Source organism: Marmota flaviventris, chromosome 1 (assembly GCF_047511675.1).
Source record: "Marmota flaviventris isolate mMarFla1 chromosome 1, mMarFla1.hap1, whole genome shotgun sequence".
NCBI classification, from domain to species: Eukaryota; Metazoa; Chordata; class Mammalia; order Rodentia; family Sciuridae; genus Marmota; species Marmota flaviventris.
The window spans coordinates 85,723,597-85,748,005 of record NC_092498.1 but is presented as its reverse complement, the minus strand read 5'-3'; the positions used below and the strand labels follow the sequence as shown (position 1 = coordinate 85,748,005).

Here is a 24,409-nt window from a genome sequence, read left to right as displayed (position 1 = left end):
AAATAAATCATAAGTCTACGAGTTTAATGTAATTTCTTTTTTTTTTTAAATATTTATTTTTTAGTTTTACGGTGGACACAACATCTTTATTTGTATGTGGTACTGAGGATCGAACCCTGGCCGCACACATGCCAGGCGGGCGCGCTACCGCTTGAGCCACATCCCCAGCCCTTAATGTAATTTCTTGATGAGAGAAATATTTGGACTTCTCAGAGAGATAATGTGACATGTTAGATGCAAAGGGAATTTGAAAACCAGGCCACACTGAGTTTTAATACTAGATGACTGGTCCCTATAATCATCATACATACAATCATGGATTGTTAGATCATCTGTTGTTGGTTTTACAGATAAGGGAACTTTGGTTGAGAAAGTGCCAGAGCCAGTACATGAACTTGTGCTTTTTCCTGTTCTCTTTCTTTCCGTCCCTATCTCCCCACTTCATTTAATTTGAAACCATCACAAAGTACCTATAATATACTAGGATCCTTTCTAGGCACCAGGAATACAAAAAGAATAAGATATAAGCATTTGTAGGTTGTGGGAGCAAGAAATATTTAGTAGTAAGTAAATACAGACAGTTGTGTGAACCACTAGTTAAGGTGCACAAAGCTAAGGCTTGTCACCTCTCTCAGTGTTTCCAGAAAGATGCTTTCAGTTCTTAGAAGCTATGGAAAGCCACATGCACATTACAACTCTTGATTAAGCCAGTTATTGAGCATTTAATTGTCCTGCTTTTTTAGTCAGTTATTTAATATAGAAATCAAACAGATTAGTTTTAGTTCCTGTCAAGAAACTTTCTTAGACTCTTCTGAATTTACTTATCTCGCACAATTTCTTTAACTGATTTGGCTGCAATTGTGTCTAAAATTAAAAGGTTGATTGCATTCCATTTGAAATTTCAGATTATAGGGGAGCATGCCATATGGCCATTACATTCCTTTTGCAGATAAGAAACTTATAAAGCCGGTGTAGATCTACTCTTAAAACCTTTAGGAATCATGTTATCATTATCCCAAAAGCCTGGACAGAGTACTAACTCCTAGGATAAACAAGCAGAGTTCCCATAGGCTTGCTTTATTTCTACCATTGCCTCAGAAAATCATTTTCTGTTAATGTGAAATTAAAAGTATAACCATACTTTTAATTTTTATACTTCCGGGATGTTGTGTTTATACTTCCAGGATGTTGGGGTCCTTAGTTCCTGTTCTCCCAAATCTGTTTTGTAGTGAGTGTAGTTTTATTTGTGAATCCTGATCAGAGAAGTAGTTAAGGGTGGTCCAGCTCATGGGAAGTGTTTATTTCCATCTAAAATTTTAAATGCTATCGTTTGGGAAAGAGCTGATCAAAAAACCTTGTGCTATCAGATTTATAAGGCTTAAAATTCCACCATCATCATTTCACTGTGGTCTTCTAGAGGTAGGTATTTCAACTGGGGCTCATTTTGGTTTCTGAAAGAAGAGCTGAGAAAGAAAACATTGTCAGCAGCATATTCTCACCATAAATTGAATGATTGAATACCCATAGTCACCCAACTATGGATCTAGTAGAATCAACCAGCTAAATCTTGGTAATGGTGAAAAGATCACATGGCTCTCTCTGCTAAGATTTGAGCATATTCTGAAACATTGATGGGTGTCTGCTCTATTAATAGTCTGGTTGTTTTGGAATTGAGTATATGTTTAGAAAATCCCTAATAAGATTTTATTAGTGTGGCCTTCTAGTTTTATCAAAGTGGAAATATGGGCTATAAGTTAACACCATAAATTCATTTAATATGTAAACTAGAACTACAATTTTAAATGCTTTGATATTATAAATTAAGAACTCAAGCTTTTAGTGGAAGAGGGCAAAAATTGCTCAAAAGGACTTGTTTCTAGATCAAAGTAGGGCCCATGTTATATACTGATAGGTTTTTTTAAGTACAATTAGTATAGAAATTGCTAGCATTATTATATGCCTAGAATGTTGCATCCTACTCAGAGTTCTATTTAGATTTCATGGTGATGATGAAATTTTGCCATTTTAATTTATTTTTTTACACCATCTAGTGGCTCAGAATGAGTGGTGCAGGTAATTGCAGCTAATGTGCACAATCAGAATGGTTTCATTAATTCAACTTTAAATCTAGCTATGGGTTATTACTTTCCTATCTGATGTCAATAAAGTATTAGCATTAATCATGAAAAATGTTGTTCATCATTTTGAATTAAATGTAGAAATTATATACATAAGGAACAATATATTTTAAGAAATCTAACATAATATTTGTGGAGACAGAAAATATGTACTTTGTAAAAAAAAAAAAAAAAAAAGTAATGCCAAGACATTTTTGATGAGTAAAACCATTTAAAAGATTTTAAAGAAATGCTGCTTGCTCTTTGTAATGAACTGATTTATAATTTAAGATATTAAATTAACATTAATTTGACTTACCTTCTACAAGTTTGTCAGTGCTCTTTAAAAAAGGCAACACAAAATAGTTTAAGAAAAGGTGCATTCTTTCAATATAAATAAACATTTAGATAAATCAAGAAATAAAATGGCTTGCCCTACAATGAAGAACGTTTTAATTTTGTAAATGTAATGGCAACAAACATTTCACTAGTTTGGGGACTAGGTTGTCTTCCTTAAAAATCACTGTGGAAATACAGTTTTGTTTCAAAATTCATCCTTCTTTTTCTGTTTTGCAAGAAAGTCTTGATAGGGTGTCAGCTGTGCTCAGTCAGACTGGGGTGATTTATTTATTTTAAGCCTCTTTTGAGAGTTATACAAATCTTAGCCTTTATTTTCAGTGAAAATCAAGTTTCACAATAAAGAAAGAAGGGAAAGCAGACACCCTGCCCCTCCCCCTTTCCTTTTTAACATTTTCCAATTAGCAACTGTCATGTGATCCCTGGCTGAGCTAGCCCCTCCTTCAAAGTGTCTGGCATTTTCTTAGTTTTAACCTTTGAACTTCACTAATAATAAATCTAAATACTGCTTGTCTAAAAAGGTGAGCCAGTAACTTTACTTTCCATTCTTTGCATATAGGATTGCTGCCGGGTTTATTTTTTTTTTAATGTGTTAAAATAAATTATTTAATAGTTCAATGGTGATTTAGGAAAAAAACAATTTTTTTTCTCCTAAGAAGGAAAAATAAGGAGCATGTTTATAGGAATGGATGAAAGTGGAATCTGTGATTTTAATGACAGCTGCATTGTTAGTGAATTAACTCTGCAACCCAGAGCTTGGCTTTAGATTCATTTGGTGGGGTGAGTCATACTGGAGGTAGAAAACCTAATTTTTAAATTTTTTAATTTGTTTTAGGAATCAGGTTGTGTAAAATCATGCTAAATTCTTTTTTAGGAGATTGCACATCAGTTTTATTTTCCCCAAACCATAAACGTAATATTGTAGTTATTGGTATTTTCTTAGAACCAAGTTTATGAGGTTTTATAATTTCAGCAGCAGAATCCATATTATATAGCAGTAGGCATATGCTGTAGCCTGCTTACCTCTTTGGTTATGTTATTCTAGTTTGCCTTTCTGGATTTATACCCACTGACAGTTTATCTTCCGATCTTTGCTTACCGGTAAATTGCTAACTGCATTCTTATCCTTACTTTTAAAGCAATAACTTATTTTTAGAGACTTAGTAACAGACAAGCCATACTCTAGAAGGAAAGAGGCATGCTACTTTGTCTGATATTAAGAAAAATAATAATAAGAGAATTAAGGATTCTGGAATATTTTACCCAGGTGAGGGCATACTTGACTTTAGCTTTGGAGCCTTTTAAGAAATAATAACTCAAAACCAGGTAATGAAGGGTAAGACAGTGGTCACTAATATATAGTGAAAGGCCATTTTTAAGTGTGTATGGGGAATTTCAAGCAGTACTTCCTTTTATATCTAATTGGTTGACTTTTCTAAATGATCAGGGAATTGTGACTGTCATTGACCATTTGCTTTTCATTATGAGAATATAAAGATTTAGTTACTATGGATTTCTTAAAATTATTATTTTTTGCTTCAAACCTATGAAAGGAGCACAGACAGCACAGTCTTGCTGTCTGGTTGGGGATGTAGCTCAGTGGTAGGACACTTGCCTGGCACACACATGGCACTGGGTTCAATCCACAGCACCAAAAGAAAAAAGTCTGCTGAGCTCTACTAGCAGAGGGCATTGGCAAGTTTCTTTTTAGCTAACTTAGTTTTTCCTGTGTGACCATATGACCCAGGGTTCCACAAATAGCATGGCCAACTACTGAAGAGTAACGAGGACATCTCAAAATGGGACATGCATTGTTGACACAAAGCTAGTTCCAAAGTGTTATCATATTTTATAGCCTTTGGGGAAGGAGGAGGAGGATTTGTTCCTGTGATTGCATCTGTTCGGAACCTGATGGCATTTAGTTTCTGGGCTGCCCAGGTGGATGTTGGGATTAGGGAACAGTGGAAGCATTAACTAAGCTGACCTTCTACTTAGTACCCACCTCTCCTTAGCAGTGAAAAGCATTTATAGACACAACACTATGTCAGAACATGTTCTGGTTCCATTCATAGGACTCCTCTTATTGGCTTTTTGCAAACAACATGCTCAAATACTTCCCTGTTTTCTTTCACATTAAATGGAGGAAGCATTTCAGAACAGTGCTAGGAGATAAAAGAGGAAGGTGCTTATGAGGCACAGGCTGTTAGGCTCAGCTCCTGCAGTGGCTGAAGAGGTAGGGGATGAGCCAGAAGGCAGGGTTGTGAGAGAAAGGGGGGAGAAGTGATGTGGAAGGGCTGCTTTGGGAAGGAGGAGCAAGGCTGCAGGATCACCTGGTTAATCTATCATGGAATAATCAAGAGTTTGCCAGAAGCAAAACAAAACCATAAAGAAAAGAAATACAGTGATAATTTATTTTTAATCCTAACTGGAACAGCCCATGGTTTCTTGTACTTTCTCTACCCCACCTCCACCTGGAAAATCAGGAACTCACTCGGTGTACATATAGCATGCTTTCACTCTTCTGAGATGCCCCGCTTCTCATCCCTTTAGAACTGGAAGCTTATATATTCCAGGGAAATTATTAGGCTTGAGAGAGTAGAGATAGATACATACTGATTAAGAACAGTTAAAAGACAGTTAAAAGAGGGAGATCAGTAAAGCCTGGAGTAATTAAGAAGAGATTCATAAGGAAATAAAAGTTGAACTAGACCCTCATGGATGAGTGAAGTTTATTTGTTCAACAGGCTTGTGTTTTGTGTCTATAGGATAAAATATCCCAAAGCAAGACTATGTGATACAAAAGAGTGGATGGTCCTATTAACGATGCACAGAGCCATAGACAGTCAAGGACCACCAGTAGACAACCAGTGGCTCAAGGTCACTTCTCTTCCCTAACCTTGAGATTGGTAGGGAGTCAGAGAAACACTGTAGAAACCAACCAACCTGACCTTTCCAACCGAGTTTTCCTCCTTTGTCTTGTACCACTTTCCCCATATCTTCCTCCTGTACCTTTTATGTTAGTCACACTCTCAACTCTTGCTTTTCCCTGGATACAGCACTTTCTTCTCTCTGTTCAGGGTTTTGCACACACCATGTTTGTTTCCTCTAATTATTGGGTTTGGAGTCTCAGCCCACCTATCACTTTGTTCATAAAGCCACTACGATCTTTCTGTGGAATTTAGTTGCTTCTCGTTTCACTCATTTCTTCTTTCTCTCTCACTCAACATTCAATATTTGATTATCTGTTTAATCTCTTTCTCTTCTAAACTCTGAACTTCTTGAGCTAGACACTCTGTCTTAAGTATTTTTGTACTTAATAATACCTGACAATATGGTAGCAAATGTTTAGTATCCATTTACCAAAATGCATTTCATTTTGGTAAAGAATGGGAAAGAATCCTGACTTCCTAGCAGAATGACAGAATCATAGAGTTAGGAGAACTTTAGTGCTAGCCCTTCACATTACAGGTGAAGAAATTAAGGCCCAACATAATTGGGAGAAAAATAAATAAAAGATCAAGGGAAAAAGAACATAGCTTGTGGTGAACTTAACTTAAAAAACAGTGGAATTTCTGCAGTTGAACTTTTGCCTTGGCCCTCAGCTTCTTGGCAGCCAAACCAAAGGAGATAGGGAGCTAATAATTCCTTTTAATCACAAAGGAGGGATCTTGACTTCTTTGAAAAGACAGAGTCTCACATGAATTCCTAGAATGTGCACTGATTGTCTGGCTCCAGGAACTTTACAGAATAAGTACAAGAGTGACAGGTAATGGCCTCAACAAAAAATATTTACAGTAAATAGTACAAAAATTTCAAAAATGGGGGTGCTGGTGCTGCGGGTCAGCGGTAGGGCACTTGCCTGGCATGTGAGGCACTGGGTTCGATTTTCAGTACCACATATAAATAAATAAAATAAAGATTTATCAACAACTAAAATATATATATATTTAAAAAAAAAATTCAAAAAGGCAATTCTGTGAGGATCCAAATGTAAAATAAGTAGACTTATTGATTTATATTAAGCACATACCTGGATTATTATAAAGACTCAATAAGGAATAGAAATATATATAAAGTATCATTCCTAAAGAACTCAGGACTTGCCTAGGTTGTCTACCTAGTTAACAACAGACCTGGGATGAGACTCTAGATTTTCTGAGAAGATAATCTTAAGAATAAGAAGGAGTGCCTGGCACAGTGGCACATGCCTGTAATCCCAAGAGACTGAGGCAGGAGGATTATGAGTTCAAAGCCAGCCTCGGCAACTTATCGAGGCCCTGAGCAACTCAGCAAGACCCTGCCTCTAAATAAAATATAAAAAAGGGATGGGGATGTGGTTAAGCACCCCTGGGTTCAATCCCTGGTACCAAACAATAACACCAACAAACCAAACACTAAGAAACATAAAATCCACTGAAGAATAAAGGCTCAGCTTGAAATGAGAGATGCTGTTGTGGGTAAGATAATTCAGGGGAAAATCCACATGACAACTGATTGGAGTCTGGTTGTAATTGTTGGACAGGTTGCGGCTGAGGGAGGGGACACTTTACTGGGGAGACACACCCTGCACAGAGTCAGGAGTGGGTGTGGGTGATGGGTGGGACTGTGGGGACCAGAGCAGTGGTAGGGGAATGTTGCCAGCAGCATAAGAACAAGCCAGGCAGAGGACCTTGTGTGTAGTTGAAGGCTGGTCAAAGTCCTTGAGCATCAGGAGAACGGATGAGGACAGTTTCTGGGAAGATCAGAGAGGCTGAGTTTGACAGTGCAGTCATCCAAGTGAGGAGATAAAGGCCTGAAATGCAGGGCTGACGGGCAGAATAATGGAGTGGGCGAACCTGGGAACAGTTCATAGAGCCATGTGGTGATGGGTGAAGTGCACTGAGCGCCAACGCCACCCTCCACTGTGCATGACTTGATCTTTCCTTGCCTAATGTTATCTATGAATCATCAGTTTGAATATCAGTTTTTATTATATGGTATTACAACTGTTGATACTGTAGAAATTTGAATTAAATGTATCTTGGCAGTGGGATATAAACTAAAATTTGTTGTGAGAATCACACTCTTCCTATATACTTTCTTACTTGTCCTTTGTCTCTCCTGCTTTAAAAATGGAGTGCACAGTGCAAGGAGAAAAAAAAGTCACTATTTGAGTTAAAGGAACTCAAAGTCACACCTGCATAGTAAATTATAAAGTAATGAAGTTGATCTCCATAAGCCACTAGGAAACTTAGTATCTTCAAGTGGGTTCCTAAGTAGTGGTATTCAGACATCACAGAGGACCTTAGAGATTGTGTCCCTTTCCTCATTTAACAACAGGTCAGGAAACTAAAAGCCAAGCAATTAGTGTGTAGATTGTAATAGTAAAAGACTGAGGGTTTCACGTTCCTATCATATGTTTTAAGAGAAGCTTTTGAAATGATGAATGTATAAGAAATTAAATGATTCTTACAAAGTTTCTAAATAGAGATAATAAAAAAGAAAAGACTGAAGAGGTGGCCTTGAAGAAAGTATTTATGTATTTTAAGTATTTATCTAGTTTTCAGACTACTGAAGTGTTTATGCATAATTATCACAGTGAATACTTGGAAAGTAATGGTCAAATCCACAGGCTTCCTGTATTTCATATTTTATCCATTAAAATTGCTTTCATTTCCACAAAAGGCTGGTATATTTTAAATCACAGAGACATCTTTGTAAAAAGGACACATAGTCTTTTAAACTTTCCAACACCTGTTGCTTTCAAACATATCAGTAACTAATTTCTGAAAGAGCTAGTACATCACAAAACCTTGGTAGTGTTTCAGGTTTCAGTTAAGGAAGCTTTCTTTCACCATATGGCTTGCGGAAAGTGGATTAACCTATTTGGGAAATTAGAATTATGGTGCTGAAAAGGTTTGAAGTCAATGTTGGGACCTTATTTAAGTGTAAAATAATATACCAGCAAAGAGAGATTGAGTTAATTGAGTAAATTGGGACATACGCTTACTATTGTGTTGGATGAAGTCTCTGTTTCACTTTATCAAAACTAGTCCTTTTTTCTTGCCTTATCATGCAATCATTTTAATTTATTGCTCAATAAATAGTAATTGGGGCCTAAAATTTTAATTATCAAATAAAATGATTTTAATGGTGTGAAAATTGAAAATGCAGGTGTGAGATTGCAAGCATTCTGTGCCACCTTACTATTATGTCCTCAGATTATTGGGCATATTTGGCCCTTTTTTTTTTTTTTTTTTGGCTTCTTGACTGCCACATTACATTTTGCCTTGAAGCCATCCATTTTGCAGATATTGAATTTCTTTTGAGTGCTATTTTTATACAATAAGCATCACTACACCTCTGGATCTTGATAGCATTACTGCGGGAGGAGAAAGCAGCTTTGTGTTAGTAATTACCTAACATTGTCAGAAGCTGACTGCAGGCCTCTTTCTAGTGATAACAGAATAACCGCATAATGTAGCTTTATAGCACATGATTAATAGAAAATAATTACACGTCCTACAAAGGGATGCAATATTTCTTATAAATTGACTAGAATGGTTTCCTGTAGATTAAAGGACTCTTCATTATTTTATCAGTCCTCCTGAAGTACAGTCACTTGCCTATGTTAGCATTTCAGCTGTTGTTAAGAGCCGAGTAGGGTGAAGGATACCAGATGGCAGACTTTCTTGTACCTGAGATCTCGGCTGCTGTAAAGATGACATGATGCTTCCTACTGTCACAGATTTAAATGGCAGCCTGGTATGGTTTGTCTCTTTATTTTTTGTTTATTAACAAGATAAGGTTTGAGAGGTTCTTTTTAAATGATCCACCTGTGACTTCATAGGACAATACTATAATTACTATGTGGACCATAAGACAACATTGTATCCATTGCGTTATTTTTCAGTAGGAGTCATGTATCATTCATAATCAGATTTGTTTGGGGGCAGCAAAGACGAAAGGCAAAGATAGGCCGATCTTCATCTTCAGGAGGAAAGCTTGTGTGATGTTGAATCTTCAGGCCGAAATTTAGAATACTGCACACCAAGAAGCATTTTCATTCCAATTTATAGGCTGCAAATGGTTTAATTGGGATTCATGTTGCTCAGGAGGCTCATCCAGAGGACGGTAATGATGGAAGGGGAGGCTCCTATGTTTGCAGTCTTGTCGACACTCTCTAATGGCTACAGTATAAATCCATAAATAAGCCTCCTAGATTTTTACTTCCCTATATTTTATCTTATCCCCTAATTCCACACAGGAGTATTATATGGAACTCTTTTTTTTTAACTATTCTAATTTGATATATATGACGGCAGAATGCAATTCATTTCGTATTGCACATATGAAGTACAATTTTTCAAGTCACTGGTTGTACACAAGGTATTTTCACACCATTCGTGTCTTCATACATGTGCTTAAGGTAATGATGTCTAACTCATTCCACCGTCTTTCCTATCCCCTATATAGAATTCTTGATGAATGTAAAGTAATAAGTATTTTGGTTTTTGGTTTTGCCCTTTTCTGATTTAAATCTGTGACACATTAGAGGAATTTATGACTTGTGTATTTTGTACCTGTTTTGATTATTATATTTTTAATCTTTTGTAGTTGTAGATGAATAGCATGCCTTTATTTTATATGTTTATTTTTATGTGGTGCTGAGGATTGAATCTCGTGCCTCACACGTGTTAGGCAAGCATTCTGCCACTGAGCTACAAACCCAGCCCTTTTTGGTTATTTTAAATGAAGTGAAGCTTTTAAGATTATCTTAATGTAAGACTTTTTCTTTTTTTTCTCTACAATGTTACTTTTAAGGGATTTATTTACAATAGAACAGGCTCCTCCCTGCTGTTTACGACTGGGCTTCTGTTTAATGAACTTGCCTGTTTTACCCTATTTTACAATTCTCTCAAGTGTAAAGTCTGTCATTCATTTTTGTTGATGTGATTTGTTGGACATCAGTTCTTAAATTTGGGTGTGAGTGAGCTTTTTGAGAATGATTATATGCCCTTATTGATGGTACACATTATAACCAAAGTAGACTATTAAAAAGTTATATAAACTTTCTGGCTAATAATTTGAATCTTAATATTGTCACGGTCATTCTCTGGAAGCAGGTTTGGGTCAATAATATACCCTCTCACTGAATGATTTCAGTGTCTACCATTGAAAGACAACCACTCTTTCCAAATAAGCACTTGGAAAAATCTAAGACTGGCACCTGGCAAGAGCTTTGACACTCAGCCTTACCCTGTTGACTGTCCATTTTGACATCTTACACTGTAGGCATTAGGTCTTTAGTAGGCTAAGTACATTATTTTGTTAAGCATTAGGCTCTAATTGTATTCATTGTCTTAAAAATTGAAAAAGGCAGTTTTATTAGGTACTTATTAGGATATAATGGTTGCTAATCATAGCTTTCAGGAAGTTGGTATTTTCTTCTGATATTAATTATAGTCATCATCAGTGAGTTCTGGACCCAGAGTACTTTTGTTGCTTAGGCAGTTTTGTACACTAAGTTCACATTGTCAGCAAACTTTTAAACTTTTAAACTCCCAAGCCAGGGCTGTGTCCTCACTAGAATAAAAAGAATAGAATTAGGCTTTTCTCTCTACTTTGTTCTTCAATAAGCCCAATTCTGATACTGCCTACTGTTAAAAAAAACAACAACAACAACAGAAAACCTATATGTCTTATTCCATAATCTCATTCATAGACTACATATCTGTATGTGCATGCTAATGTGCTACCTTTGTATGGAAGAACTGCATAATTTTCCTTTCTAATGGTCAGTAAGCATACTCATCAATACAGATGTTAGTGCTCACCTGCCCTCCCCACACGTAACTCAATATGCATATGCACATTTATCTATGACTCAGATGTTGGAAAATCATAACCTATTGAATTACTTCTGAGATAGATTTTAAAAATTTATCTTATATGAAAAATTAAATTTGAGACTTACAGTGCTCGAGCACAGTATTGCCTTTGGAAGATATTACTCCTGAAACTTGTAATTCATATTACTTTGTTTGTATCTCACTAAACATAAATAAATTTGAGATAAAAATCCATTAGTCAATCTGGCAGACATTTGAGACTGGTTACAGAGCGTCCGCAATGCCTAAAGCAGTGGTGTAGCTGTCAATGGGGGATAAAGGGAGGAAAAGAGGCACAGGTTTGTTTATCTCATGTCGCAAAGTAAATGCAGAAGTACCTCATCAATCACTTTTTTTTTACAGCTAGATTAATATTTTTCCTTTAAAACTTGAGATACTTTTGTTTTCTGTTGATCTTCCACTATAAGGATAAATCTAATACCACCTTTAAATCCCTTCCACCTATCCTTTATCTAAAGTAGCTTGTGACCAATGAAAGGGACTATAAATGCCTTATGGATGCTATTTTAAAGGGGCCTATTTGTAAATTTTTTATTAAGCCATTTTTTTGTATTAATGTTCTTTTATTCTCTTATCTGTTTAAAATGTGCATATCAAATTTTCTTAAGGGATGTGCCTCTATATTCTAAACCGTTTTAGGAAGTACAAGTTTAATTATGAATTAAGTAGCTTGTTGTAAAAAAAATTTATCCTTGCTAGATAATAAGCTTCTTGAAGGCAAACAGAGTATCTTTGGGATCCTAGTTTTCCTCTTATAGCCTTTTTCACTGGTGCTTACACATAAAAGGTATCCAAGCTGGGTGGAAAGAGAGAGAGGTTCTTACCATGAGTGCCTGTTTCTGTGTTCTACATCTAGTAATAAACAGGCTTTGTGTTATACATTAATTCAAACCTGTGCCTAACAGCATTTTTAAAGTGTCCAGAAACAGAAAAGATGAAAATGTTTCCATTTGCAGCTCAAGCTCTTGTAACTCTATAAAAAGGAATAACATTTCTAAGAAGTTGCATAAAAACGACATTATACTTACACCAGTCTAAAGGTTAATATTGCATATTGTTTTCAATTAGGAATACAATAGATATGGCTGGTGGGTAGGAGAAATGAAGGGAGCCATTGGCTTGGTGCCTAAAGCCTACGTAATGGAGATGTATGATATTTGAGAGTCCTGGGTAAGTACATTTTAATCCAATATTCTGTAATAGCTCATATGTTCTCTTGGTCTCTTCCTTGTGAGTCTTTGCCTTTTTAAAGTCTTTATAGTTTTCTGATAACACAAGATGGTGTCCCCAATTTTTTTGTTATGTTGATCTTTAATTTTTAAAATAACTTCACAGAATTTACTTTGAAAATGAAGAAATTATTTAGAGAAAGTTCCTTTGATACTAACCAGCTGTTTTCTCAAACTACTTCACTTTAGTAAAACATCACTTTTATGGCTTTTGTGAGGTGATGAATTAGCAGAATGTTGAGTTAACATTCATTTTTCCTTAACTAAAAAATGTATTTTTTTCTAAGCAGGAGAAATCAACATTTTGACTGAAGAAAAAAATTAAAATACAACTTTCCCTTCCTGCTTACAGAGAAGGAAGAGTCTTCTGCTTATCTGCAAATGTTTTGGATTTAGAAGCCTTGTGAAAGCATGAGTGACAGCCCATAACCTTTCTTTGTTTTGTTGAACATCCCTGGCTTTGACTATTATTTTATATAGTCGTTCATTAAAATATTCCTCTGAAGTGAAATTAAATGAAGGGTATTAATGTAAATTAGATGCAAGCCATAAAGTTATACCTGTTGCTGTTTTGCAAAGAAATCATTGCAGTTTTTATTCACCCATTTAGTGATTTGTGTGAAGAATTCATTACTGTTTTATGCAGACCATGTAGTTACTGCTACTTCCAGTGTGAGTTGTAATTTCTTTTAATCATTGAACATCAGTTATTTTTTAGAGTGTAATATATAATTTCATAAAATTTTAATTGAATATATCATGCAGGGTTTAGGCAGATGCTAAAAAATGTGAGTATGCTAAAGCTTTGTAAATCATTTACCTTAGTATTTATTTTTCACACAATAGTAACATGTTCTCATGAAAGAAGTCCTACAAAGTGGCAAATTTACTTCCCCTTAAATACAGCCATGAGAAAGAAAAAAAAAGCGATATAATTACAAATGGCTATGTGCTGTCACCTGCAGCACAAGTGTGAACTGGAACCAGGTTTGTGCAGAGCAGTTTACACATAACAGATATCCTGGTTTGATGATAGGCATACCAATGTTTTCTACTGTATTTTTATTTAAATTTAATGAAATAAAAGATTCATAAAAAAACCTCATTCTACCACTGATAAAATGGTATAAACAGCCTCAATATATTCTCAAAGTAAGAAAGTGTGACCCAGTCAGTACTCTCTCATCCTACCTTGTTACCGTGCTATTGAAGTCCCACCATAAAACAGCACAACTCTGGGCTCTTTTCTGTACTTCTCAGAGTGCTGAGAAGAAAAGGAAGGCCCAGAGAGCAAAGTGTAGAAGTCACAGGGTAACATGCACCAACAGGTGGATGGAAGGGGGGGTAGTGTTTGTCTGGCATCTCAGTTATGCTCAGTGCTGCATGAACGAGATTTGCAGATCAAATCATTAATGTGTATTTTAAATCATGGGAATTTTAAATGCCTGTGAAGTACCAGTATGCCCTTAATATACATTAAAATGCATTGTGATGACTAGAATAGATATAATCTCCTAAGATGGAATCATTACTTAGCTGGTACTATCTTTGTGAAGTTTTCAGATCTTTGCTTTGTAAAGGTAAAGACGCTAACCATGCAAATGAATTGGTAATATTTTAAAACCTCCATTATTTATTTACAACTATTTACAAATGATATTAGAGTGTTTATTTTACAGTTATCTCCTAAGTTTCAAAGTTTTAAGGAAAAAAAAAAACTTACTTTTTGGGACTGTGAGTAAACTGAAATTTACATATAGACCCATCAAGTTAAAGTTTTCAGAACTTACATTTGTGTGGTCATTACCCTTTTCCTGATGTAGTGCCACTGAACTAGATAGAAGTCATCTTGGCAAAAGTTAGACCACTGGAGATGAACTTCATGGACTAGTTTTCAAAGCCTGAGTAGTTGAAAAGCAAAAGCAGCTCCCCACAACTGCAGCAGGCCTGTGGAGTCAGCTTCCTGCCTCCCACCTAAATGAAGTGTTTAGTACTGGGCCAGTAGATGGCAGCAGCTTGTCACTGCATACAGAACACTTGGCAACCCCTCCCCCACTCGAGGACTAATTCAGGAGTTTAGGAGATTTCTGCCTCTTTTTACAGTTAATCCAGGAGAGGGAGTCCTCTGCCAACTGATGACCAACAATTCCAAGCCAGCTAGTCTTTGAATGGTGGCAATACAGAAATATGGTGTTACTGCTGTCCAGGGCTCCCCTGGCCTTTGTTCTTTTTTAACTTGAATATAGGTGGGGGATATAGAAAGGAAGCAGAAGATTTAAAATTGGAGTGACAAGAGAGGCAATCGTTACTTTCAATTCACGACTACTCTACATTCATTTGATGGAATAATTTGTATACAACCAGGGAGAAAGTTTTCTTTACACCCATGACAATATATCACGTACTCTTCAAGATCATAATAATATCATTAATGTGAATTTAAACAACATGGCTTGTTAGAAAATATGCTAATTGTTATGTTCTCATTATGTTTGCTTAGCTTTTATTTGTTTTTCTATGAACAGTTAGAGAGCTAATTTTTTTCAAAGGTGATTGTAAGTCATATTTTATATAGCATTTTGCTTGATTATTTGCTCTGTACTGAATTTGTACTCTATTGCCATTAGATCTTACAATAATGTTCCACTCTGCAAATTTTTAAGGTTCAAATAAAGTTTAATTGTTTGCAAACTGTTATGATGCTAATAATTCAACAGCCTGCTGTGTTACTAATGAAATTACTTTGTTATGATTAATTTGGAAAATAGTGTGTTGATTGTAGTAATTAAGCACAACAAGGTGAAGTAAATGATTCTAATGCCATCTGGCCTCCAAACTGAATGAAGAAATGAAATAGGGCTGTCATCTGAATTTATTCAAAGAAGTAAGGATAATACAAATGACTTTCATTGCCATAGGATTTACACTTAACCACAGCTCACTCCATTCTGTTTCTGCCACTTTGCTGTGTATGACTCTTTCTTTTATGAAAAGGAATATTGTTTAGTCCAGTACTTGTTCTGAATACGTCAACCTGATTATTTTTACCATAATTTAATTACAGATAATTACATACAGTATTGTAGGATCATAGAAAAATCACTTTTCAACCATCTGCAGGTGAAATCTGTATACGTGGGTTTGGTTGTTGGAGTCTTTTGCTATCATTGTACAAACACTTGATGAAGAAAGTCTTTCACAAAGAACATAGCTTCTATTCCGTTGTTTTCTAAAATGTTTGCAGCCAAGGTTCTCATGGTTCTGTTGATTTCTACTTCTTATACAATTTCTCGAACCTATTGCTACTTCATCAGCTCTCGTACCATCTAGAGTCGTGATTAAAATCAGAACTGATTACATATCATAGATTTTGATTTGCAATTCAGCTACTAGAATGAAACTGACCTCAGTATACGTGAAGTTTAAGTTTGAACTTCGTGAGTGAGACTAAGTGAATCACTGTAAGAATTTTTAAATCAAATAAAGTTCTTCCAAATGCCAGATATGGCAGTTGTTTGCATGTCAATTGTGGTGATTCAAACATGATCAAGCCATAGAAAACACAGCTTCCCTCTAAGGTTGAAGGAATATAAATAATTTTATGTATGTATGTACATACTGAGTACTGAAAAATATAAATTATATATTGTTTATCTTTTCTGTATATTTATACGGAAATGCATAACAGTTTGTCTTCTGGACTGGGAACAAGACATTTCTGGACAGCTTCAGTTTTATCCATTTATCATCACCTACTACCTTATAGTTGAGTTCTTCCAGAATATCTGACAGTATCTCTGATACCATAGTATTTTGCTATGATGACATACTTATATAATTATATGATCCCTGTAACCTGGAATGACATTTCCTTAATGCTCTGTGTGAGGAGCTTCTTCTTGTTTCTACTAGTAGACTCAATTATTACTTGGACACAACCATATGATTTTGTGTCCTGCCAGCACAGTACAAAGTATATGGTGTGTATCCAGTAAATATTGGTTAACAGGTTTGACACCCCCACAATAGTTCAAGAACCAAGATTTAAGAAAGAGTTTGGCCTCTATACCTGGCAGAGAAAATCCCTTTATGCTTTCACACTAAGAAAGTTATCTTCGTTAAAAAAAAAAAAAAAGCAGTCCCTTTTACTAAGTCTTTAAAAGCAGATCCCCATAACAGGTTATATCAACAAGTAGATTGAATCTGTTAGTAACAAGGAATGAATAATTAGAAAGTTGAGTTGTAGTACATTCTTTAAAGGTGGTTCCCCTTTCTACTGCACTCAGTGATGTTCAAATAAGGGCATAGGCAACCTAGGCAGCTGGGGATCTTGTTGCACTTACCAGAACATTCCAAGTCACTGCTGCCCTCGTTCTTTGGGAAATGACAGGAAGGCCTTTGCTCCTGCATCCTACCACTGGCTTTGGGTGGATCAAAAAGGAATCTCTGAAAGTGGGAAGTTGGCACAGTTGTTGCCAGATCCAACATAATTTAATTTTGTCCTTAAAAAAAAAAAAAAAAAACTCTTTTGCTTTCTATCTTTTAAAAATTGTATGATCATGTTAACTTGAATGCTTTACAAGTCCAGTCCCCAGGATGAAAGGAACCACAAAAGTAGAATGTGGTCATACCCCTGCTTTGCTTTGGTCTATGCTTTTGGGACAGGGCTGGAAGCTGAGCACGTCAGAATACTTGTGAATATGCAAAGGTGGGAAGTAGAAATTGCTCCCAAAGCCTGTCTCTTAAGTGCCTTTCTTAACACTGGAACTTTGGAAGTGTTTCACTAGATTTCTCTCCTCTCTGTTTTCGTGGTTTGCTTTTTTATTTCTATCATTCAGAGAGGTAGTATAGTGTAGCACTTGTCTGTTTTCTGTTTATTGGCCTTGACTTTGTAATAGTGAAATATCACTCCTGTTAAGAGTGAAAACAGGCACCATGTGAAGCTTGAACAGGAGTTTACTTTTGGTTTGACGAAAAGTGTCACACAGCTACTTTCAGTGGAGGGAAAGTAACGACATCAGGGTATGCCAATTACAAACAAGTGCCACAGAGGAGGACAGAGTTCCCTCAGATGAGCAGGTTCCCATACACTGCCTCCCTCCCCTTCCAGTCCCCATGGCAGTCCTGGAAGAAAACCTCTACCATATGTGATGGCGACATTTTACTAGTGATAGCAGTAGCCAACATTCCTTCATTGTGTGCTGTTTGTCCTGCTGTGTGCTTTTCCTTCAATCCTCATGACAACCCCAAGAGGCAAGTTCTGTTATTTATTCACGTTTTCCTGATTAGGAAACTGAGGGTGAGTACTTTGTCCCAAAGTCCCGGCGGCAAATTACCTAGTCAGGCTCCCACCCAACCTCCCTCCCCTGAATTCAACACCACTGTGCTGTGCAGTGCTGGGGTGAATTCAAACCCAGCACTTCATTCTCTCCTTTGCAAAGAGTGGGCACTTGACAAGTGCTCGTGACCACTGATGATGGCATACAACAGGCTGCAGCATGTGGAGAGCCTTGTCAAGAGGGGACAGTAGGCCAGCTGAACTGGGTTCATTTCGTCTTAAAGCGCACCATGGTGATGACATCAGATTAGAGGCAGCAGATGTGCACTGAGGAATAAGCTCGGATGCAGGAACACTGCTGTCAGTGGACTTCCAGCCCAACTGAAATAAGGAGTCAACCAAGGTGGCAGAAAACTGAGAGAGGACAGCAGGCCGAAGTGATCCTGTTGTAATGACCTTTTCCCATCCTTTGCCTCCTCAAAAGTGAAGCCTGTGTAAACTGATGAGCAGGGGAAGCCAGGGAGAACTGCCAAGCCGCTGTTTCTATCTCAAACACTTGTTTTAGGGAATGGATTTAAATTGACAGTTGTTTTTTTTTAAATTCAGTATAAACATTATTAGTAAACTGTTCAGCCCTTTTACAATGAGTAAACTCACTTCATTATAAAATGTGTTTAATTTTGTAAGCAAGTAATGGCAATATCTAATATACTTCTTTACTTTTTAGGATATGAATTTGTTTAGGAAGTTTTATTGGATTATGTGCTACTTAAGTACTAGATATTAGCCGAACATGAAGTCTTATTTGTTGGGCACCTGTGTAGTATCTTGTATAGGACTCCATAAAGAAAGTCTCTGTTTTGGTTTTTGAACTATTTATTTATTTATTTATGCATGCCTTGGTGATTGGATGCTGTTGGGGCAGGGAGTAAAAGAGTGGGAGAGAAGAACCAACATTCACTTAGGGCTCTGGAATTGAGCCAGAGATGGGTTAAAACTGAGCTTTTTCATGGTCTAAAATGCACCCTAAACTATTGGCTGTCTTAATACCCCCAAAAGGAATGGGTGTACCAATGTCCAATTAACAAGGTGTATTTGCTTTTGAATAGTCCTTTGAAATGTTGCCATGCTTGGTACCCACAATCTCATGCTTCTAAAGAGGAAGGAACAATGGCATCGTCCAGCTCTCCAGCTGCCCACCTGATAGATCTGTTTGGTGTAAAATAACCTGTCCCATGCAGATGGGTATCCTGCTTGCTCCTAATTCCACGTCAAGCCCTGTGGCCTGTAGAGACTGCCTTCATCTCCTTGCTACACTTTCCTCCTCCTCCTCCCCGGGCTCTCCCAAGGAGCTGAGTCACATGAGACATGAGACTTACAACTCTCATGGCTCTACAGTTACCAATATCAGCTATTCCCCCTGGTTTCTGTAAACCCAGCAAAAGCAAGGCATCTAACTGTATTCTCCTGTTAACCTGCATCCTGAGCAGAAGAACCGAAAAGCACCGTGAGTGGCTGCTGTTATCTGTCGCTGTGCTTGAGTTGGTCAGCATATTTGCTTTATTCTTTATTACGTCTCCGGGCTCGCTATTTCTCTTCCTATCTAATTAAATGATTCCATTTTGAATAATTACATTTAAGTGCCAACAGTGTGCAAGGGGCATTTCAAATATAGGATTCGACACGTCCTTCCCAAGTAGATTTCATAGTTTAAATAAAACAGACAGGAGATAAACACAGGAAGGCTCAGAGCAGCCTCAGGTAGCCGTTCCTCCATGCAGTTCTTAGCTGGTTGAGCTACTGATAGTGTCCAAAGATCTGAAAGATTCTCTGATTTTGTTACTTTAGAACCTAGAGGATTATCTCGAAGACAAGAAGGGCATTTTTTTCTCTCTCACACACGCACACACATTTAAAAATGTACCAGGGGAGGGGAGAAGGTGCAAGGGTTTCAGTATCGTTCAGACAAGAAGATTTTTAATCAAAATTTACAAAATTCTTATAGCTACTGAATTAAGTGTGAAGGAAACAGAATTGTATATGAATAACACCAACAAATCCTTTACAGGAGTTGCTGCCAATCATGGGAGAGCACATTCTGGAAGCTTTGAGTGACCCCTTACCCCTTTAGGAATGAGGACTCATTCTCAGTGGGGGACCATGCCAGCGCAGTGCTCAGCTTAGAGTGAGCAGTAGGAAGAGCACAGGAGCTGGAGTCACCCAAAATTCCAGTTCCATTCCCTAAAGTGTTGGCCTGAGACTAAACTTCCCTGCCTACAGAATGCCAGCCGCACCTGCTCTCCTCCCTCACAGGGTTCAAGTTAGGCTCAAGTGAGATTATATTTGGAGGGACTTGAAAAATCCATGACAGTGTTAAATATGACTTTCCTGCATTTGAAGATAGGAGAACTGAAATGAAATAATAGTCAAAATAAAAATTTCTCTTTCCCACTAAATGCAAGCATGGGGCGGGGTTGGATTTGAATACTCAGTTTTGACTGTAATACTTCTTGGATTAATGTTAGTTTTGTTGTTATTTTATAATAAGAATTGATCCTAGGGAAGTTTGGGGTTCTTCTATGATCTTAAGTGCATTTTTGTATGAAGCCATTGGCTTTTAAAATGTGATTGATTTTTGTTAATGGAAATTTCAATTGTAGAGATGTTACTTCTGTCTATAAAATTTCTGAATAAACTTTTCTCATGATATTTAAAACCATGAATCTGCTAATAATAGGCTTTAGATATAGGTTGTTTGTAGTTGGTTGGACTTGGCAGAGAATTTTTTTAAAAAAACAGATACAGGAAGGAAATTTTTTGTACAGGTTCCCTTTGCCCAATATCTACTCCCCTAATGAACTTTTCTTTCAGATGGGTATCTGTGGATATTTGTGTGTGCATACCCTTCGTAGTTAATTTTTTTTTTAGAAGCGTGTCTAGGTATAAGACAATTTTATATGATCGAATGAGCCTTGTAATATAGTACTAATCTTGGTTTGTACTTTATGAAAATATGGGACTAGAAATCAGGGCAAACCAGAAACTCATTACATGTAACCTTAATGCTTTAATGTTATAACTTTAGGCAAAGCTAATAAAAAATGCAAAGGACTCTTAAATAATTTAAATTATCTAAAAAATTGAGCATATTCCTTCAAATAATAATGGCTTTCATGATCTGATTTTTTAAAATTCATTTCTCATGTCTTGACTTACTTAGAAGTGTAGATATCAAAGTAAGTTTGAGTTTATTTAAGATTATTAAATATATTTGTAATCATGCAGTCATGAGGATTCCACATTTTAGCCTCCCAGTTGTAATCTACAGTGTTATGCAGTACGTAATTCCAAGAACACATCTAATAACGTCATTTTAGCATAGAGTTAATTTTTAGCACTTGTCTTTAAAATAATGCTCTACAACTTGATTCCTTGGTTATTTTGAATCATTAATCAATTCTATCAACTTGAAAAAAAAAAGTCATTCTGGGTGCCTGTTATTTTTTGCTTCCTAAAAATGAAAGCTTTTCTTGTCATCTTGGTCTTATTGACTTCACCTGGGGAACTATTATTTTCATCATGTATTTTTATTACCATCTTTACATTCTGTTTGGTACAGAAAATAGTGGAAGTACAATGAATTGTGGCAACTGTGATTAAAGTAAAGATCAGTCTGTTTCTAAAACTTTTTTTCCTCTTCCTAAATGATTACGGAGGAGAATTGCGCGCTCTGAGAGCAGCATCTCCTTCCTCTGGTGCTGTAGTTCATAGCAATAAATACTCTATATTGATTACTACTTAATTCTAATGGAAGTATAGTAAGGCTGGAAACATAATGTAGCTTAGCATTTAGTGTCTTAATTTTTAAACAGTTTCTAAATTTTAAAAATTGATATAATTGCTCTGAATATGCTTCTGTTATTGAATCCATTTCACGCTATAAAATTATTCTCATTTTATATCTTTCCTAAAGATTATTTTGTTCACAATATATTTTTTTCTGGCACCTCATTGCTGTTTTTGCATAACTGAAAATTTGTCATTTCCATTTTAGCTCAATTTGGAAACATAAAAACCATCTCAGAGCAACACATTCTAGACTAATATAGAAACACAAAAAATAATGGAAGAGAGCCATGTGGAGGTTTTAAATATAGTCAAATTATTCAAGTGTACAACTTTAATCCATTAATCTGCTTTGAAGCTGCATAAGAGAAATATTTCTCTCTAAACGAGGTTTTTCTCTTCCAAAACACACTCAGAAGTCTCTCATCTAAAACAAATACTGAGGAGTTTGTTTTGCTTTTCGTTTGGGTTTTAAAAGAAAAGAGTGAAGCAAGAGCTGCCTTGGTACTGGTTGTAATTTATTCTTAGTCAAAAACAGATTGCCATTTACACTCTTGGTATTAAAAGCTAGTTACAGTCATTAGAGGTGGTCTTTCTTATGCTGTGTATTAAGATATTCAATGTGAGATTTATTTTCAAGCCATTTTCAGGCCACGAGGGAAGTTGTTTTCCTTATGAAGGAAATTCTGTGTTTTGCTTCATTATTTGCTGTATTTTAAAAATATATAAAACAGAGGAGAGAACGGGAGCTGTTTCTTTGAATCCTAATACAGTATGTCTTCTTAATGAACCACTGCAGTGCCCAGAAAACAGCTCCCTGCAAATAAACATGCTGCAAGTGATTTAGCCACAATGTCCAGACTGTGTAAACATCTAATTATTACAATAAAATTGTCAATAAATTTACATTACTGCTCCCTTTTCAAACGTTAACCAACTTTTTCTTTGCTTGATAAAAGGGCATAAATTGTATTTTTATGTGTTGGTGTTATTGTTTTCATTACACTTCTTGCTGCACTCTAGACAAAAGACCTCAAGCCTTAATGCCCTGAGTTATTCCTGGATGAAGAAAACTCCTACAGTTGTTTATTAACGTAATGTGCTGTGCTTCCTTTCACAGTGAGATGGACGAAGAGCCTTCGCAAGCTGATCTTTAGTCACGGCATTTTTGCAAAAAGCTATAAAGCCAATGTTGTAGTCACTGCAGCTTTAAGAGAGACACAAAGAATTAAGGTCCCTTATAATCCACCATTAGAACGGGAATTTAAGTTAAATTAGAAGCAAAAGATAAAAGGGCAAAATGTAATAATTTCCTTTAGCAAAGATTATGTCCAGTTTTCGGAATTATGATATCATGTTGAACATAATTGTGGAATAAGCCCCCCCACGCACGTATTTCTTATATAACTGGTACATTAACATTAGAAAAGCAGAGCGATATTGAATTCTAATGAGGTCTGGCCTATATGCTCTGCTAGGAGAAGAATGAGGATAATTCATTTGTATTCTACAAAGCGCTCGGAAATCCACGCGCATCCCTGTGGCTTAGCGCGTGGTGCTGCTCATCTGTTCCTCCTTGGAGGGGGGGATTCATGGCTTTGAACGGCATCTGAGCTGGGGAAAATAGTTAACCACTTTCCTGCTAGCAGTTGTTTCCTAATGGCTATTTAATCTGGTTGGTCTACATATGCACTGGCTTTACCTGTTCTCCTGGAGGATCATAAAAATCGAGATGTCTGTGTCTATAGAGGCAGTGCACCTCCTAAGAGCCAAACAAAGAAAACAGAGTGAAATTCAGGAGGTTAAATGTGATTTCACCATCCTCAGTAAACATGTCGGTTTTAAGTAAACAATGAGATGACAGTGAGGTATTTGTTCATTAAAAAAAAAATCTGAAAAATGCTCCATTTGATCTGATATTGGCGGTTTCAGGGAAAAAAAAAAAAACTGCATTCATTTGTGAGTCTTGCTGACATTCTGAGAAAACAGCCCATTTTGGAAAGTTATATTTAGCAAAACCAAGGAATGAAAGATTTTAGCAAATTGCCACGTAAAATGATCTGCACAAAAAGGCATTGGGGAAGTGAGCTAAGGCCTGTGCCAAACAGATGGCACCCCCTGCTGTGTTTTTGATTGAAAAAGAAAGGTAACATTTGCAGCCACGTCAAAGAGACAGTGATCAGCTAAACAAATTGGTCTCAGAAGTACCCCATCGCTGGAGCAAACCCCGCTGCAGGGTACAGGCAAGGCTGTATTTCAAAATAATGCTATGTTTGCGTCTTTCCTAAGTGAGGGGATATGTCCCCTTTTCATGCGGCAAACGGCAAGATGAGGTCTTTGTTGAAATCGGCTGTGGTATTATCTGCAGAATAAGCAATAGAACTCAGTAAGTGCACAAGTGCCCGTTTTCTCTGATCACCACCAAATGCCGACAAATAATATTTTAGAAGACCCAGCAGCTTTTTATGTGTTGTTCACTTTCTAGTGTAAGGTCTCTGGAGCTTACGGAGAAGGAACTGATGTGTGCCTTACAAACACACACACACACACACACACACACACACAACAACAACAACAAATCATCACAAAGGCACAATTGGAGGAGGAAGAAGAAGAGGAGGACATGACTGGGGAAAACTCCCCTTACACTTGAATTCAGTTCCAAAATACAAACATCAAAAATGGCAAAGA

At 36.6% G+C, this 24,409-nt stretch overlaps 1 protein-coding gene across 11 annotated transcripts in view; it reads left to right on the top strand.

Annotated features, from left to right (window-relative positions):
* The window catches only part of Skap2 (src kinase associated phosphoprotein 2), a 204,091-nt gene that overhangs the window by 153,557 nt on the left and 26,125 nt on the right, over positions 1 to 24,409 (top strand). For 6 of the 11 annotated variants that reach the window (XR_011707832.1, XR_011707834.1, XR_011707827.1 and 3 more), the window contains exon 12: positions 12,434 to 12,535. The exons of 2 other annotated variants lie outside the window; for them this stretch is intronic. Coding sequence is in view for 3 of the 9 variants with exons in the window: in XM_071613872.1 (XP_071469973.1) it covers positions 12,434 to 12,526 (93 nt within the window). In the remaining 6 variants the exon portion in view is untranslated. Of the gene's footprint in view, positions 1 to 12,433; positions 12,536 to 12,881; positions 15,286 to 24,409 lie in introns of those variants that run through there. 3 more of the 11 variants (XM_071613872.1, XM_071613868.1, XM_071613869.1) reach the window with 2 other exon arrangements.